The 20,330-nt window shown below is 39.7% G+C and overlaps 1 protein-coding gene across 10 annotated transcripts in view; it reads right to left on the reverse strand.

Moving 5' to 3' along the window:
* The window catches only part of DACH2 (dachshund family transcription factor 2), a 395,863-nt gene that overhangs the window by 89,707 nt on the left and 285,826 nt on the right, over positions 1 to 20,330 (reverse strand). For 8 of the 10 annotated variants that reach the window (XM_075572852.1, XM_075572849.1, XM_075572851.1 and 5 more), the window contains 2 exons: positions 7,848 to 7,983; positions 6,007 to 6,087 (listed from right to left, as the gene is read on the reverse strand). In XM_075572852.1, coding sequence (XP_075428967.1) covers positions 6,007 to 6,087; positions 7,848 to 7,983 — 217 coding nt within the window. The remainder of the gene's footprint in view (positions 1 to 6,006; positions 6,088 to 7,847; positions 7,984 to 20,330) is intronic. The other 2 variants (XM_075572850.1, XM_075572848.1) reach the window with 1 other exon arrangement.

Genomic DNA, 20,330 nt, shown 5'->3' on the forward strand with positions numbered 1-20,330 from the left:
GATTTTCAACTGGAAATAATCATAATTGTCAAAATTGACCTACAAATCACCAAATATTTACAGAAAATTCAGGAGTAAAGCACTATTGATATTGTTATAATATCATAATACAATGCAGGGACAGGTCCTCACATCTCAAACACTACATAAAGTGCTTCAGATTCCTTTGTGAACTCCAAAAAATACCCAACAATAGAACCCCACTTGCAAACAATGCTACTGTAATGGATCCAATTCAATGAATAAGACAATCTTATGACAAAACATACTTTCTCTGAAGGAACTTAAAGCTGCAGTTCAGTTTTTTTTTTTAATTAATTTTTTTTTACTTCAATAGTTTCATGTGGACAATCTCTAATTACCTAAAGAACTGTATAGCTGCCAGTCAATTCATTCTCCATGTATTGATCGGCAAAATTTGGCAAAATCTTTAGATATGGCATATGTTTTTCTTCTGCTTCTGTCACTCAGTGGAAGCTCATGAATATTCATGAGCACTCCTGCACTGACATGTGCTAGAGGGAGGGCAGGGCTGACAAAGGGCGTGCCAGGGCTTGTGACAGGCCATGAAGGGGCAGTGCCTTAGTAAATGGTTGTTAAAATAGAATACAAGAAAATTGGTCTTTCAAAGTTGTTGTTTTTTAAACAGAAAATGCTAAAAGTATTTTTTCTTACTACAGAACTGATTTATTAAAAATATCACACATGCAGGATATTGACGAGTGAAAAGAAAATAAGGTGCGCAACTACTGGTAAAATAACGTGATAAAATGTGATTAGATAAAATAACGTGACCTTAATTTGAGCGTCTGCAGCTGCGATGGAGGGGGGGCTCAGGGACCCCCTAAGCTAACAGATAAAAACAGAAAAGACACAGCGCACAACGCTCATAGTGCATTAAATGATATATTAGCATATACAATAAGGTAAGGTGAGTAATGTGCGTACATCAAAATAATTGAACAAATGCAGTTAGGGATAATGTTACCCAACGCCTCAGGAAACCGGAACAAGTGTCCTCACAGGGGTTTTGGCGCTGGTACCTCGGATGCAGGATCCCAGTAGTTGAAAGGTAAGTAAAGAGTCTCTACACAGTTCTTTTACCCACAGGGCACGAGTCCAACGTCTGCTGCTGCCGCATGCAGTTGTTTGCCAGTCCACAGCTCCACGCCGGCTGGATTCTCTCACTCCCCTCCGTGCACAGCACTTCCGGGTCAATGACGTCACCGCGGGGGAGATGGCTGGTATTAGCGCCGTGTAGACTCGATCAGCTCGCGTAGTGGGGTGATGGTTAGAGGTAGAGGTTAGGATTGCAGTTCTTGACCAGTCATCCAACGCGTTTCGAAACCCGTAGGTTTCTTCTTCAGGGAATAAAATAAAGTGGTTCCGGATGGATTCTAAATACTACACAAACGTGCCTCATTGGCTGAGCTATCTACACTAACAGCCAATGGGGAAGTAGTGGAGGCGGGTCAAAAGGTCCCGGTTTCGCGCGTCACTGATTGTCAATAGCAACAGAACATAAACATACAAAAAACTTTATTAACAACGACAAATCAAAACAAGCGCGATTGATGGTAGCTAAAATACAAAGAAACAGTGTTAAAACATGATAAAAAACATAGTGCACTTGTGCATCAGTGGCCAGGCAAACTAGGATGGCTATCCTAATATATAATATAAACCACAGATGAAGAAGAAAAACGAAAAGTATACAAAGCCGATTTGTAACTAAAGAGCAGCAAGGTGCAGCAAGGTGATTCAGAGCAACCATAATTCATAATAAAAAAAGCTTCTCATGATAGGTGACTAAAAAGACAAAGAGATAAAAATTAAAACTTCTAGACTAATAAAATTATTAAAATTATGAGGTAGTATGTAGGAACTTAATACAGGGACCAAATGTCTATATCTTCATTTAAACCCCCCGGATACAAGGTATTTAGTTTATGTATCCAGAAGGTTTCCTGTCTTGAAAGTTCTTTTACTCTGTCTCCCCCTCTCCTATTTTGGGGTATAAACTTAATACCTTTGAATAATAGAGAGGAGGGATCACAGTTGTGGGATTGTGCATAGTGCTTTGAAATGCTGTGCTTCATGAACCCTATTTTGATGTTGCGCAGGTGTTCTTGGATGCGCACTTTCAAAGGGCGCTTAGTGCGTCCCACATAGAGAAGGCCACACGGACACTCTAATAAGTAAACCACATGGTCAGTTTTGCAGTATATAAAATCATTAATATTATGTACTTCTCCATTTGTACATTTAAAAGTTTTTCTATCAGGGTGCAAATGTTTGCAAACTGAGCACTTCCCACACTTGAAATTCCCAATTGGTTTAGTACTTAACCATTTGGTATCCACACTAGGATGTTCAGTTAGTTTTATATCACTTGGTGATAGTGTGTTTTTTAAATTTTTGGCTCTTCTGTAAATAAATTTTGGGAATTCCGAGAGGTGAGCACCCAGTAGCAAATCGTTTGATAAAATAGACCAATGTTTTCTTATGATTTTCTCAATTTGCCCCGTCATTGAATTAAAGTTAGTGATAAAAGGGACGTTACATTTACCCTCATCTTCCTGGGGGGTTTTACTTTTTTTATGTTTTGTTAATAGCATTGTTTTTCTATCAAGTTTTCTTATTTTGTTCAGATCTTTATTTAGTTTCTCTAGACGATAGCCCCTCTCTAAAAATCTTAATGTCAATTTCTTAGCTTGTTCCTCGAAGTCCACTTCCGTACTACAGTTCTTCTTCAACCTATAATATTGACCGCTGGGGATGTTCGATATCCATGTTTTTTTGTGGTTACTTGTGGCAACAAGGAGGTTGTTGCAATCAACCTCCTTGAAAAAGGTTTTTGTTACCACAGTCCCCTCAGCTGAGGTTATAAGGTTAAGGTCTAGGAAGTGGACTTCTGTCTCATGCTCTACATGTGTAAAAGTGAGATTTTTATCATTGTTATTTAAATACTGTAGGAATTGGTTGGTTGAACAATGGTCGCCGTCCCATATGCACAGGATGTCATCTATGAACCGACGCCATACAATGATGTTTGCCTTGAAAGGGTTGTTGTTATAAATGTATTCCTCTTCCCATCTTCCCATGTACAGGTTTGCGAAACTGGGGGCAAATCTCGTGCCCATTGCAGTTCCGCAAACCTGTAGAAAGAATTCATCAAGGAACATGAAATAATTATGCTTCAAGATGTATCTGATAGAGTCGATAACAAATTGGCTATTAAGGGGATTTAGAGTAACATCATTCAATAAGAAGGATTGAACAGCATTTAGACCCTCCTCATGTGGGATGTTAGTATACAGGGCCTGCACATCACAGGTAAGCCACCTATAGGAGTCTTTCCACACAAAACCTTCCATCAGATTCAACACTGATGTTGAATCTCTCAAGTAGGAAGGGAGTTGTGTTACAAAAGGTTGGAGGAAATAGTCCACATATTGGATATTGACGAAACTGCAGCTTTAATATTCCTTTCCATGTCGGTCAACTGAGAATTTCTGGTTAGTAACAAATCCCCTCATATAAAATTGCATGTTCTTGTAGGACGATAGGTAAGACATAGTTACTTCCATGATGTCATCAACGAAATTCATCTAAACCAGAAGTGGCCAACTCCAGTCCTCAAGGGCCACCAACAAGTCAGGTTTTCAGGATATCCCTGCTTTAGCACAGGTGGCCCAATCAATGAATCAGACAACAATTGAGCCACCTATGCAGAATCGGGGATATCCCGAAAACCTGACCGATTGGTGGTCCTTGAAGACTGGAGTTGGCCACCATTGATCTAAATAAAAGTGGCCGCAATATGCCAAGATACTCATTTGAAAACCTACAATCTAAATATATTCCTAGGAAACAGGGAAAAGTAAATATTTCTGCACTTCAAAGTTCTTCACGCAGCATGTTAAAGGCCTCTGGAAGCCACTGCTCCCCCCCCCCCCCCCGATACAGTCACTGTTCTACAATATCAAGTGATCTCAATGAAGATGCGCAACAAGAGCCTGTCATTCACCATGATAAAGTATGTTCCCACGCTTAAAACGACTTTCCTTCTCCATGAACTATGTTATTTTATGAAATGAAGTATTGCAGATATGCAATTTTAGTCAGAAGGGTCAAACAGCAATCTACAGCAGGCTGAGAGTAGCTCTGTGGGGCTGCTTAGTATTCAAAGTAACAATGCAGCAGGTTAGCATTCATTGTAGACTTGCATGTATGTTAAAGCAGCAAAACATGTGAAATCTTATGGGGGGGGGGTTCAATAAATCAGTTCTGTATTATTAGATATTTTTTTTTATTATACAACTCTTAATGTCATTTTTAATGAGTTTAAAGGCATCCTTTGATTTCTATAGCAGGTTTTAGGCCACCTCCCCAGCAGTGCAATATCTTTGCAACACTTTCCTGTTTGGGATAATTTGTGGCCAATGTTCCCAGCAGTTTGAGCTGCAAACTGTAACAATAGATAATGTTACCATAGTAATATAAGGATACATTATAGCTGCTAAGTTACTAAATAACGCAGTCATAATGTTAGCCACTTCCCCCTACACTTCATACACATTTTGTTCTACCCCACTTTCCCCCATCCCCATTTTTAGAACACATATAGGAAACATGGTCTACACGTTCATTTCAGTTCTGGGGTCCCGGGATACTTATCAGGGTCCTCCCCTCCAAGGGAAATATAATAAAGGTTTAAATATCCTGGGTCACAAGGGCCAATAAAAAGCTGCATCTTCATTCAACGCGGTTTCCTATTGGCCAGCGTGACGTGGGGTAATTAAACCTCCATGAAGTACCGGCGGCACCTTCTCCGCTAAGTATCCCAGGAAGCATGCGGCCCCCAGAGCTGAAATTAACGCAGTTCAGGGAGACCACCTGCTTCCCATCCATGCTGAAAAAAGGGGGGCATTTAATTAGGAACGCTCATTTAAGAATTTAAAGCAGAAAAACATGTAACATTGCGCAACTATTATTATTTTTATTATTACAGGATTGAAGCAGGGGGTCTCCGGAGCTGGACTGTATTAATTTCAGCTTCAGAGACCCCCTACTTTCAGAGATACTTACCTCTGTAGGGGGTGCCGGTATCTCCTTTAGTTTAAATGTTCCGGTCACATAGGCTAATAGCAAGCTGCAAGGGATGACGTCACGGCATCCTATTGGCTCACGTGATGCTGGGCATTTAAATGCTGCCACTATCTTAGGGACACAGTTCCCTTCCTGCCGAAATACTGGTACCCCCTACGGAGGTAAGTATCTCAAGAAGCAGGGGGTCCCCGGAGCTAAAATTAACACAGTTCAGCCCCGGAGACCCCCTGTTTCAATCCTGTAATCAAAAATAAAATCAAATGTAAAATGCGCAGTGTTACATGTTCTGCTGCTTCACTACAACACTTTGTAAGTGATACACATTGAGTGTGACACTATGTGAGTTGAAGCTGTGTAACAATGTATGGCCTTTCTGCTTTGGATGTGTGACTATGCCACTCATGGTGGCTCCTGGTGAAAGGCTGTGGGTTGTGCTATGAGTATATTATGTGGCTAGAACAAGGAAAGAGAGAAAAAGAACTCAAAGCATTTGGTTCTTTCTTTTGCTTTCCACTGCATGAGAACTATCAATTTAAATGCTGGAACCATGCAAGGCGTGTGAAATCAGCGGGCATAGTGGCATGTGAGAGGAGAAGGCCTGACGTGAAACGTACAGGGAAGAATGAAGGCGCATGAGGAAAGTTGGAATGGAACAATAAAAGGGTACTGGATGATGGAAAGACGGAGGAGCAGGTTACAGACGTGAGACTGGGAAGGCATCTCCCTATAGTGAGAAGCAGGGTAATGCACAGTTAACGATGTCTGAAATTCCATTGACTTGCATTGAAGAGCATCTCTATGCATGGCTGTGTATTAGAGGCGCATTACAATATCACGGACATGATGGCCCTGTTCTAGCAGAAACAGTGCATTAAAAGTGAAAATGATTCCTACCTTTCTCTCTTGCTATCTTTTTTATACTGGCTCCAGTATCTTGTTCAGTGACCTCTCCATCTCTGGAGTTGGGTAGCATGGCTACGAGCAAGAAATGGGCAGCTGGTTATCATTTAGCAATGACGCCGCGTTCTCAGAAAGTGCGGGACAACATCTTGCAATGCTTTGAATCAACCGTTGCACAGGGGCCGGCCAACTCCAGTCCTCAAGGGCCACCGTCCTGTTTTAAGGATATCCCTACTTCAGCATAGGTGGCTCGGTCATTGACTGCATCACCTGTGCTGAAGCAGGGATATCCTGAAAACCTTAAGGACTGGAGTTGGCCACCCCCGACCTAGCATTTCATTTAATGGTGGTTCTTGGGTGCGAGAATCTTCAGATCATAAATTAGGCATTAGTACCAAACACAAATGAGACACAAAATAGCACAATTATGCAATTTGACATACAAATACTTCAGCATCATTGATATTTTATTAAATTGTATCAACTTCTGTTGATACAATTGTATTAATAGACCATCACATCCAAAAAATAAAAATCACACTGTCCCATTTTATGTTGAACTCCCAGCTATATTGGTCTTTGTTTCTGAATTTCGTCAACTTAACTCAAATAAAAATGATTCCCTCATTAATAACATTGAACTATAGCCCACACTCAGAGGACGTCTGACCATGTCGATATCACCCAGTAGAAAAATGATAAAAAGTCTGTTTCAAATATCACCTGCTAACCAGAGAAAAGCTACACACAAGCATGGGTAAAAGAAATGTGGCAGGTACTTCATAGGCATGTTCACAAATTGTATTCCACTATTTAGGCTGTAAGCGCAAGTTCAACAGGATCTATATAATTACAATGCCCTGTCTCTCCAACACAGCTTACTCATAATAACCACCATGGAATATTCCTCAGGAGAGATGGGGCCTTCAAATTATTTCCAGGGCTATAGCTTTTATAAAGATGTCTTTTTTGCTGTAATGTTGTTTTAGAAACCATGACTGATCATTTGCATATTATGTTGGACCAACATAAAATGATCCCTAATTATTAAGGCAGATATGTACTAAGTGATGTTATTTCACAAAACACCCCTGCAAGACACCTTAAGGCTCATTCAAGGGATTGGATCACAAGGACTTTTCTGGCGCTGAAACGTGGAATAGCGCTACTAAGTAAATCTCAAGACTGCATCAACTTCTAGAGCAGGCGTGGGAAACTTCAGTCCTCAAGGGCCACCAACTGGTCAGGTTTTAAGGATATCCCTGCTTCAGCACAGGTGGCTCAATCAGAGACTCAGTCAAAGACTAATAGTCACCTGTGCAGAAGCAGGGATATCCTGGAAACCTGACCTGGTGCTGGCCCTTGAGGATTTGAGTAGCTCACTCCTAGAGTCTCAAAATATAAAAAATACAACATCTATGAATAACTCTATGTTGGTTTCAATAAATATGACCACAAGCAATGCACGTACAGTAAGGCATCTACCCTTAACATGAATAGTTTAGCAGATGTCGTTTGGTAGGCGCATCACAGTACTATGGTATACGTTGCCATGGGAGCACGACCAACGAAATCCATGGGGGATCTGTATCTAACACAAATCACAAAAGTGTAGGCACTCCCAGGGTCTTGTAATGTATAAAAATATCAATTTATTACAAAAAAAGGATCAACGTTTCTGTCCAAGAGTGGACGGAGGTCAAAGAGTGGACAGAAACATCGATCTTGTTTTGCAATAAATTGATATTTTTATACACTGCCAGACCCTCTAGGTGCCTACACTTTTGTGATTTATGCTAGTTGAGAAGATGAACAAAGGTAAATAAGGTACTAACCAACTCTGTCAGCTATGTTGTCAAGTTGGGATGGTGAGCTCGATACACTACTGCTCTGATGGGAAGATGCATGACTCCCAGGCCGCTGAGTGTCTTCCATAGATGGAGCAGGTGAAGGGCTATCATGAATCCTCTCCTAAAGCGGGAACAAACAAAACCATTATTAATATCAGAGCATCACAAAGTATGTTTTACTTAAAAACAATAACCCTATCACTGTACAACATTCACAAAGGGTTAAGCGAGTAGACCCAAGAAAAGTGGAAGCTGAGAAATGGAAGGGACTCCAATTAATGGCTATATACTACAGCTTACAAAACAGACATTCAAGGAATATTAAGTGACTTTAAAGTGTGAAGAACGAAAAAATGGTTCAGCGCATTTGCTTAAAATAATTAATATAAGCCATTTTTGACAGCTAAAATAATTCCTCCAAACCGCAACACACACCGTATATTTCCAATATTTATTTTTTTAATGGAGACATAACCCAACAAAGGTGGAATAACCCAAATTAGGCCGTTCCTGTTATGTTCATCAGCAGCTCTTCTTGTAAAAATGTTTTCCCATATAAAGTAGATAGAATGAAATGAGACGTACTGTACATGGTAATATATATCTTCCTGTTATTTTCCTTTTAGTACAACGGTATAAAATCCCCTCGTCCTGTGCCTATGAGAGTAACGACTTCTCCGATTTCAAATTCAAAACTGGATATTTGCCACAACAAATCCAATTTCCTATATCACATTATCTGTAATGGCCATTTGAATGAACAACCGGGGAGCGTTTGCCAACTGTTTTTCACAAACTGGACTAAACAAACTAAATTACAGTATATTAACCCTCGGAAATCACATAAACGGCAATATATGCAAGCTTTAAATGGAAGTTATTCAAGCAAATAAAATATGTGTGATTTGCACACATGGACGATTCCAGCTCTTGCTGTTTGTATTTATACTTGCTGTCTCCATTTAAAGCATTTTTTAATAATTTGACCTTATAGCCATATTTTTTATGCCAGGGAGACTGAGATATTAGAGTTACAGTTAATTACTTTCTCTCATAGAAGTACATAAACATCTTCATATTACACAGATCAGTTACTAAATGTATTAAACTATATATATATATATATATATATATATATATATATATATATATATATATATATATATATATATATATATATATATATACATACATACCCACATATACATATGTATATATACTGTATATATAAACATCTTCATATTACACAGATCAGTTACTAAATGTATTAAACTATATATATATATATATATATATATATATATATATATATATACATACATACCCACATACACATATGTATATATACTGTATATATAAACATCTTCATATTACACAGATCAGTTACTAAATGTATTAAACTATATATATATATACATACATACATACATACATACATACATACATACATACATACATACACACACAGAAGCAGCTGGCACTCCAACTAAAATTTTTATTTTCTGCTGCATGTTCCATAAGCATAAACAGACCAAAATGTTTCCCCCATGGAGAAATCAAGAAACAGCACTCAAAGATAGAGGCAAAAAGAACCCTTTATTTTAAAAATACATAGCACACTTATTTCCAAAGTTTCGTCCCAGGAAGGACCTTCCTCAGGGTTTGCTGGAGAACATTACAGATTGACACTGTGACTATGCTGACATCCACGCCAACGGCGCTGAGCCTGCTGCACAGGACTGGCTGTGCTGGGGCCCGCGCATGCGCAGTGAGCTTTGTATCCGGTTGCCATGGTGATCATATGCGGAGTTCCCGTCACCTGGTAATGGAGGACGCCGCTACACTCTTTACGTAGATGGACACCCTCTTCCCACGCGCATAGGCTCAAGCTTCTTATGCAGGACTACACTCAGACTATTCAGCTGCTCAAGACGGCCGCTGCACGGTGACACTTTGCTAGCACTCTCGCCGACGGCTATAACCCTGCGGTATATGACTGGCTGCGCTGTGGGCGGCGCATGCGCGGTGATCTAGGTATATGGTTGCTATGGTGAACAGATGCAGAGCTCTCGTTACCTAGCAACAGAGGACGCCACTACACCCTCACTAAAGATGGACGCCCTCCTCCCACACGCATGCGCACAAGTTGTTTATGCGGGATTACATTCAGTTGTTGCCCAGCTGTCCAAGATGGCCGCCGCACATCAGTGATTAGAACTTGTGACGTATCTCTCTGATTGGTCAATTAGCTCCCTCTAATTGACTTCACTGGGTTGTTTTGGGGTTTAAATATCTTCTGGTGCCATTGTTCTCCAGCACTACCCTGAGGAAGGTCCTTCCTGGACTGTAACGTTGGAAATAAGTGTACTATGTATTTTTAAAATACAGGTTTCTTTTTGCATCTATCTTTGAGTGCTGTTTCTTGATTTCTCCACGGGGGAAACATTTTGGTGTATATGTATATATGTGTATATATGTGTATATATAGATATAGATATATAACTCTATATAGATAGATACAGATAGATAGATAGATATCAGTTTTACATTGTCTTGCATGTTCTTGTTTTCACATGCGTGTTACATCACTCTATAAACTAACAGTTAAACTTATTGGCCATATGAAATCCAATTGGTTAAACCACATGTTCACTCGTTCTTTGAGTAACACAGTAGATAAAACGTAGGTCTGTATTATTTTCAGATTTGTAGTTACTCCAAGTTTCTTTTGCTTTGAACAGTTTTTGAACATTCTCGCGAGCGATATTTCACACGTGATCTTAAAAAAGCTGTTTCACACAGTAGTTGATAAGATGGGTGAGCCACCTATGCTGAAGCACGGATATCCTGAAAACCTAGCCTGTTGGTGGCCCTTGAGGACTGAAGTTGGCTACCCCTGAACTTGAACATATCTCCTCCTACATAGTAGTTGAAATATATATTTTTTCCCCATTAAATATGTGCATCAATACAATCTGCACACTGACAAGTGATTAGCTAAGCTGCAGATCGATCCGTTCTCCTGTAATCGATCGCTTGCTCGGGTTATTTAATTCAGTTCTTGCACAGCATTGTGGGCAATGTAGTCCAGCAATAGTATGTGACTGGACATTTACTAGATACAATTGGTGCACTGCTAGAGAGAGGGCGGGGCTCAAGAGCCAGAGCCTATCAGAAGGGAAAAGGGGGCTGTCACTTTGGAAATGCTTCCTACATTAGAAACATTAAAAATACCTTTACAACATTCTTTCTTTTTTTTTTTAATGCTACAAGTATTTTCTCATGGTACAGAGCTGATTTATTTAAAAAAAACACACATGTAGAATATTGCTTTAACTGCTGCTTTAATAATAAAGTATTGAAATATGGGGTACAGTATGCTCCCCATATTATGGGGAGATAAAGGAGGGGACATGCGCTGGCAATGACTTCTCTAAATCACTGCTGCATGAAGTAGCTCTAAATGGCTTCTAAATGGGTTTAAAAAAAGTTATGAATGCAAACTGACCACAGCGCATTGTCACCCTGCTTTGTAATTTAGAGCATCTAACTCCTGCAATCTCCTCTCCCTCTGATACCTTTGCTTTAATAACCTTAACCACATGCAACCCTCAGCATGAAGATCAATGATCGCTTGTATGTGATGATGGTGTCTATGAAAGCTAAAGGGCCTATGCATGAAGAAGGGGGTCTGCGTGTGATTCTTGCCAGAAGTATGAAGCGTGTTGACACGGTTGCAGAATTTGGCGATATATATATATATATATATATATATATATATATATATATTGCTGCGCTATAGCTGTGAGTAAAACGTTTACCTACGCAACCTTAAAGGTGACGGAAATGAAAAACCATTCCATACCAGTGCATGTAACTCTGCCCTAACCCCCCCCCCCCCCACACACACACCCCATGCCTACACTACAAAAATCCCATATGCCATCTCAGCCTAAGGCCACGCTTATAGTGCACGCGATGGTGACGCGACGGAAGACGTCGCCACCCGCAAAAGTTATCATTTTACTTTCGGCGACCTGGCCATTGATTGGTTCAGAGGCTGTCACATGCGGCGACAGCCTCTGAAAAATCTAATTTTATCGGCTTCCAAATTTTTGTTCGCCGCCGTTGCACTGCGCTTACTATAAGCGCTTGCGACGGCGACAATGCTTTTGTTTTCAGGCGAAGTCGCGTCGCCGGCACTATAAGCGAAGCCATATACTGTAGTGAAATGCTAAACAGATACTCTTGTATCAGATATATTGCAATAAAATACCCACTCTGTGCTATAATTTAGAAGATGCAGCAATACTACTTTCCAACGTCTTTTTCTTTCTCCTTTTATTATTTTTAGATGTAAAGCGTGTGACAATGTATAATTCTACACTCGTACCTAAGCTGGCCATCGTTTGGTGCTCCTGTTATAAATCTGTACAAAAAATCCTGCGTGTGTGCCTAACATAATGGCTGCTTCAGTCAGTGTAACTCAGCACCTACAATGTATTCTTATATTACTAAGGTAACATTATCTATTGTTACAGTTGGCAGCTGAAACTGCTGGGAACATTAGCAACACCTTTTCCAAACAGGAAAGTGTTGCAAAGATCTTGCACTGCGTGTGAGGTGGGCTAAACCTGCGATAGAGATCAAAGGATGCTTTAAAACTTAATAAAAATGGCATTGAGTTGAATTTAAAATAAAAAAAACAGTAACTATTATCTAATACTGCGGAACTGATTTATTTTAAAACAAACATATAAGAGATTTCACGTTATGCTGCTTTACAACCAGTACCACTGGGGAAGACTGCAACAAAATGAATACACAAACAGAAAATAAAGGATTAAAGTTTCATTGCCCCGGGTCGTCTGTTTAAGCGACAAAGGTAAGAGGTAGGCGCATATTGCAATGTTCCATGTGAGCTGTTACCACGTTCTGAAGCTGGATGTGGTTGAGAGGTAATGGGACAGTGTCCGGTTAGGCACATGGACTCATTACCTGCAGTTGTTGGAGATCTTCAAAAATGTTTTAGGCCCTATTCATTCATTATAAAATACTACAGACACATTCTAGTAGGGAACTAAATGCAGTGTATATTATATTGAAGCTCCTTATTTTACTGGGGGTAGTTTGTGTATATTATATTGAAGCTCCTTATTTTACTGGGGGTAGTTTGTGTATATTATATTGAAGCTCCTTATTTTACTGGGGGCAGTTTGTGTATATTATATTGAAGCTCCTTATTTTACTGGGGGCAGTTTGTGTATATTATATTGAAGCTCCTTATTTTACTGGGGGCAGTTTGTGTATATTATATTTTACCTCCTTATTTTACTGGGGGTAGTTTGTGTATATTATATTGAAGCTCCTTATTTTACTGGGGGCAGTTTGTGTATATTATATTGAAGCTTCTTATTTTACTGGGGGCAGTTTGTGTATATTATATTGAAGCTTCTTATTTTACTGGGGGCAGTTTGTGTATATTTTATTGAAGCTCCTTATTTTACTGGGGGCAGTTTGTGTATATTTTATTGAAGCTCCTTATTTTACTGGGGGCAGTTTGTGTATATTTTATTGAAGCTCCTTATTTTACTGGGGTAGTTATTCATTATCCTTCCTCTTGAATACCAATACTATCATAATTCACAGGAGCGGTGAGTTGCTTCTTTAGAGCAGGGGTGGCCCATTCCAGTCCTCAAGGACCACCAACCAATCAGGTTTCAAGGTTCAGCACAGGTGGCTCAGGTAATTACTGAGCCCCTGGTTGAACCACCTGTGCTGAAGCAGGGGTATCATTAAACCCTGTTGATGGCTCTTGAGGACTGGAGTTGGACACCCCTAGGTTAGAGGAATATAAAGGAGTATCCTTAGTATCAAGTACATGTAAATGCAGTATGTTTAATCGACTGTGGTATTTGAACGTTAAAAGTAACACGCTATACTGTACATTGCAAAAATGGGTATACCTGGTGTTCTGTACCCAAGACCCACTTAAGATTCACAGTACAGCGCTATTTCCCTTCAGGCAACTGGCCTAGACCTTTCTGGTACATACGTAGACAGAGAATGATCTCCCTGAAAATAGCTATTGATTCAGAATAGCCCCACTTTCAAATGTTTATATTGGGCCATAAGAGTACTTTCTCCAAACATAATAAATGGCTTTATGAACAGTTTCGTCTTTGCGAGTAAACAGAGCCATTTTTCAGTCCTGTAATCAGTATGCATCTATTTAGCTACTTAACAGCAATATGCTTTGGTTCATTAGGTAGCTACTGTTTTGTCTCAGCCTAGTTAAAATTTCACAGCAAGTTAATCTATTTTATTACAAATGAGAACACCAGTGATAATGTCCTCACCATTTGCCAAACGTAGGGTTAACAGTATTTGCAACTAATCAATGAGGACATTTAGATCAGAAAATTACAAATCTCAAATTCTTCACATTTTTGTTGCCCGGCTGCGTTCAGTTTCTTTGCCATTTCTGCATTTTACAGCTCGGTTTCACTCCATATATTTGATATTTTATCCTATTGCCGACGTCTCGGTGGACACTGTACTGCAGCCAGGCTTTTAGGATTCCTATTAGAAAGATGTAACACTGTTATGGTTTTGCAAGAAAAATATTTTTCAGCTGTTTAATGATGGCTGTTATTGCTTGTGCTGTGCTACAACCCCCAGAGGAGGGAAAGAGTTAATACTGTATTACTTAAAAGACATATTGTATATCAAAGGGCTCTATTTAATCTGTAACCGTGCTAAAGGAGTCTTAAGACGGGTGCGAGTCAAAATAGCCTGGTAGGGGCCTTGTTAACCTCTCTGTTGTCAGAGCGATGTACAATGCAATGTCTTGGATAACTTATTTCTGCGAGGGGTTGGTAAACAGGTAATACCGGACGGGATTTAGCAGTGAGAGATATAGGGTAAGAGATACTGTATAGGTTATTCATTAAAGTGTGGTAGTGTCGGTCAGGGTTACTTCAGTTGGAGTTTCCGTGCGATATAGTGCCCTGATCAGCACAAGGGTCGCCATCAGTAGGGGAACACCAGGCCAAAGCTGTCCCGGCGGTGAAGGGGGGACAGGCCAGCCGAACCTGGACGTTGAACCCCACCGGAAGTCGGTGCAACTTCTGGGGTTAGCCAGGTCCTGGCCTCTGCTGGGCCAACCCCAAGGGCCCAAGGGCAGACTTCTCTCCTGGACCCCATGAATGCTGCTGGTGAGCCTGATCACCACCATCATAGTTTAATGAGTAACCTCTATAGAAGCAACTAATTACACATGTAACTGGACAATGCCCTGATTTGAATCTTGGGACTGGATTGAATGCATCCTTGGCCGAGCAATTATTTAGGAGTCAGTAATAAAAAATGAAAAAATACTTATTATACCATGTTAATCCTTTTAAACCATGAGTCCAGTGCTACCTCCCAATCCCTTACAAAATAAAGTCTGATTTAGGTAAAAAGCGATCCAGTTATGTATTAAATACTTAAAAGGAACTCAGTCGAAGCAGAAGGTCCCAAGTGCAACTGAAATACACATGCGATCTGCAGCATAGTAATATTTCAGTAATTCTGTAATTACATTTTTATACTGAATTTGTTTTTGGATCAAAGTTCTCAAATGTCATTCATTCCCTTGTGAGATATAATATGTGACGGTGGGGGAGGTACATAACCTTTAACAATTGGCCATGAACAAATCAAAATACCACTAATCATGTCAATATTGGGATCTTGAATGGGAAAAATAAGAGGGGTTGTGGAAATAATTGGTGGCTACTGTACAAGACTCCAAATGAGAGCTATTCCACTGTTTAACTACTTAAGTGCTTCATACTGTAGCATCTCAGACTTCCATTCCCTGAGGCCGGGGATAGCAACAGGAACACGGCCAGAGCATTCCCCGGCAGAGGGATTAATGCTGTGAGGGTCCACTGACCCCTCCCCCACACACACATTTGCCCATGGATTTTACCATCCCCATAGCTGTGGCATTTTGCTTTTTATGCCGTGGCTCAGAGGAAGGTACATTTGGCTTTCCATTCATCTATCAATGTATCCATCCATCAATCAATGTATGCATCCATATATCAATGTATCCATCCATCCATCAATCAATGTATGCATCCATATATCAATGTATCCATCCATCCATCAATCAATGTACTGTATGCATCCATCTATCAATGTATCCATCCATCCATCAATCAATGTATGCATCCATCTATCAATGTATCCATCCATCCATCTATCCATCAATGTCTCCATCCATCCATCTATCCATCCATCCATCAATGTATCCATCCATCAATCTATTAATGTATCCACCCATTCATATATCCATCCATCTATGTATCATTCATCTATCAATGTATCTATCTATCTATCTATCTATCTATCTATCTATCTATCTATCTATCTATCTATCTATCTATATATCTATCAATGTAACATCCGCCTATCAATGTAACATCCATCTATCAATGTATCCATCCATCTATCAATGTATCCATCCATCTATCTATCAATGTATCCATCCATCTATCTATCAATGTATCCATCCATCTATCCATCCATCTATCACTGTATCCATCCATCTATCAATGCATCCATCTGTCCATCCATCTATGTATGTATCTATCAATGTACCCATCCATCTATCTATGTATCCATCCATCTGTCTATCAATGTATCCATCCATCTATCTGGAATGTAAATATAGTCATGAGCTATATTTATATTGTTATATAATATATCATTCAGTTTAAAAGCGGAATTTAATTTTCGTTTTTTTATATGCACCTAAGACACCTTTAGCAAATGTATGGGGACTATTTTATTACAGTATCCCATAATTATTTCTGACCATCTTTGATACAACCTACAAACTAATTTATTCAAATACTTTGCTAGTTTTGATCTAAAACTTGATCTTACAGTTAAAGGTAAGCAATCATTTTATAATAGTTACAAAACTAGGAAGATATCTTGCAACAGTAATTACTCTTCTAAATGTTAATCTTTTAATTAGCTCCTAAAGGATTAAGTGGCATTTCACACTGGATGCTGTTTGCAAATGTTTATAAGGATCCTAGATATTTAATTCATTTATCTGTCTAGATATGACACATTTAATTGATGGCCCCTTTTTGCACTGTCAGTCTGAATAGCAGAAAGACAATATACAATTTTGAGCAGCTGTAGTAACTACCTTGTTTTACATTTTTTTCTGATAAATATAGTGACAGTCTTGTGCTTTCCTACTTTGTGTTTTTATTGCATTTTACATGTTATAAGAATGTACACCGAATGTCAAAATACAGTAACGTTGTAGTCCGCTGAACACCAGGAGTCGTGCTATTTCTATGCGGAATTTTGTAAATCATCTGACATTTACAGATATATTTTGGCCAAAAATATTGGCAGTAAAATTTGCAGTAATGTTTAAGAGAAAACCATAAAACATTTTTGCAAAACAAATTTGATGACATTCGCGCAACACAATCAGGATAAGCAGATAAAACAAGGAATATTTTAAATGATTTATTAATGCTTTCTTAGATCTATCTGTAACTAATGAGGCTCAATAGATTAGATACTGTAAGTTACCGGATATCCTGCCTTTCATTTGTCCAACTGCATGTGAAGTTTGCCAGGTACAGTGTGCTAGAAATTTTTATGTATGATTTTGATACTTAAAGCAGCAGCTTCCTACCTCCTACACGCCCCACCCAACCCCCCCACCCCTTTTTTTTTTACTGGGATTCCCTGGTTCCCATATTGCAGGGGTGACCAACTCTAGTCCTCAAGAGCCATCAACAGGTCCGGTTTGAAGGACCTGTGCTTCAGCAGGGATATCCTTAAAACCTGACTTGTTGGCGGTTCTTGAGGACTGAAGTTGAGAACCACAGACTCAGAGGAAGTAGAAACTGGTGATACGAAAGCAAATTAGACCACAATGTTTTTACAATGAATGCACTGGCTGCACAATAATAGGAGACTTAAGCTCCCCGGTGTTGCATCTCTTGTACGTTCTGTAGTAGTACCTTTTTCATTTAATATACAACAAATGGCCGTTTAAGAAAAAGTGGAACTTCTGTAGGCTTCCAATCCATATCTGTTTTATTATGGCTATTTAAAAACCCTACTAATCCACAGTGCAGTACATACAGTAAATATGTAGCTGAATCAATTATCTAGGGGCATTCATTACATTATACTTCTGCAATATTGAGGGAGTTAATATCCATTAGTTTAAATAGAAACTGTCACTTTGAGCAGAATACATCTATTAGGGACAGACACATTATCCTTTAATGTTTACACAGTTTTAATACCAGCTGTTCACATGGTCATACCATATCCTGTAACCATTTTCTATGGAAACATTAATTTCCAGATGCTCCACCAAACAAGAAGCAGAGATAATCAATTATGAGTGCACAAAAGCTTCCCACTTCCCTTTAAAACAGCAGTCACACACTCTACTCAACAACTGTAACTGAGCTACTGAACGTGTTGCATTTTGTCACCTCAGATATCTGTATAGTGCGTAAGAAAAAGGACCATGGGCCTTATTCTATTAAGTGTGACAGCACCAGTCTGGCACTACCACACGAAAAGTCAGTGGGACTTCCATGCAGTAGTACCAGATTGGAGACATCGCCATTTATAAAATAAGGCTCTGTGACACTTGGAACAACAAATATTGGCTGCCGGGTTGAGGACACGGTCTTGTTGATGCAGTCCTACTCTTTAATGTTCTAATAAGCTGGAATTCCCTCCCTTCACAACTGAAAAAATGTACTTCCCACTTCTAACGCTCTTGGGCTGTTTATTGAGAATCTTTATAAATTGCCAATATGTTCTATTTTCGTCAAATATTCCAGTACTTTTCCATATTGTTTAAAGACAGAAAAAAAAACGTTTTTACTGGGACTCTAAACATGGACATGATGGTTTTCAAAGAGAAAAGAAAAAAAATGATTGATCACTGCAAGTTTGACATTTTTCGTTGTATTATTTCTACAATTATGTATGAGATATATGGTCAAAGTTCGGCTTTGCACGGGTTGCAGTAATCAAATGTACTAATAAATGGGGCCCCTCTCTCTCCCCCACTTTCTCTCGCTCTCTCCCCCACTTTCTCTCGCTCTCTCCCATACTTTCTCCCCCACTTTCTGTTTCTCTATCTTCCCACCTTCTCTCACTTTCTCTCTTCCCCACTTTTCTCTCTTGCCCACCTTCTCTCTTCCCCATCTTCTCTCCCCCACCTTCTCTCTCTCCTCACCACCTTCTCTCCCTCTCTCTTCCCCACCTTCTCTCCCTCTCTCTTCCCCACCTTCTCCCCTACCCACTCCTCCTCAGACTCCCTACCCTTGTCTCTCTACCCCTCTTCCTCCCACACCCCTTCTCTTCCAACATCATCGCTCTTCTTCCCATCACATTTCTGTATTACCTCATGGTGACCTCAATTATTTCAGCCTCTCTCTCCATCTCCAGCATTCTCATGCCTCTCTCCACTCTTTTCATCTCCTCCCCCCCTACTCTCTCCCCATCCTATCTCGCTCTTCCATCACTTTCGTTTAATACTTTATAATGTCCCCAATTCTTTCTGCCTCATCACCTCCTCTTACCCCTACTCTCCTTTCTCTCCTCCCTCACCTCTCACCCTTCCTCCCATCATTTTCCTTTAATACCTTATGATGTCCCCAATTATTTTCACCTCTCTCCTTTTCCAGCATCCTTCCTTCCTTCCTCCTCACGAGTCAACTGACTTCCTCTCTTTCTTTGTCTATTTTCTGTCTAAACTTTATAGCTATCTGACTCTTCTTATCTGCCACCAGGCTATGTGCATTATGATGTCACGTCCCAGATACAAACAAGTCAGCCAATTGATGTAAGAGAAATGTTAATAACTCCATAGAATTAATGCGTTTAAATACAAATAGTATAAGTGCAAGTATACTTGCAAAGTTTCAAGTGTCTAGGTTTCACTGTCTGAAGCTATGGCGCTGACAGACAGACTATTTTATTATTATTATCAGTGTTCGACAAACCTATACATTTGCTCGCCCCGGGCAAGTGGATTTAACCCCCGGGCGAGTAAATATTGGCCCAAGCAGCACACGTTTGGTACTAGGTGGCGAGTAGATTTTTTGGTGATTCGTCAACCACTGATTATTATTATTGATTATGTATGAGCCGCTAAAAATATGTAAGAATGTATGTTATTCCCTGTGATAATCATTATTGGGCTTTTCTCCATTAGGATTGTGGTTTTTAATGTTAAAGCTATTAAAAATATTTTACAACCGTTTTTACGCTTCATAACCAGAATAGTGGAACTCTACCTTCAGCAAAATCTGATATTCCCAGACTCAAGGTGGCCAGTCCCTACAAGTCACAATATCCGATTTTCCCAGCCTCAAGGTGGCCAGTCCCTACAAGTCACAATATCCGATG

This window comes from Ascaphus truei, chromosome 16, assembly GCF_040206685.1.
Source record: "Ascaphus truei isolate aAscTru1 chromosome 16, aAscTru1.hap1, whole genome shotgun sequence".
Lineage (NCBI taxonomy): Eukaryota > Metazoa > Chordata > Amphibia > Anura > Ascaphidae > Ascaphus > Ascaphus truei.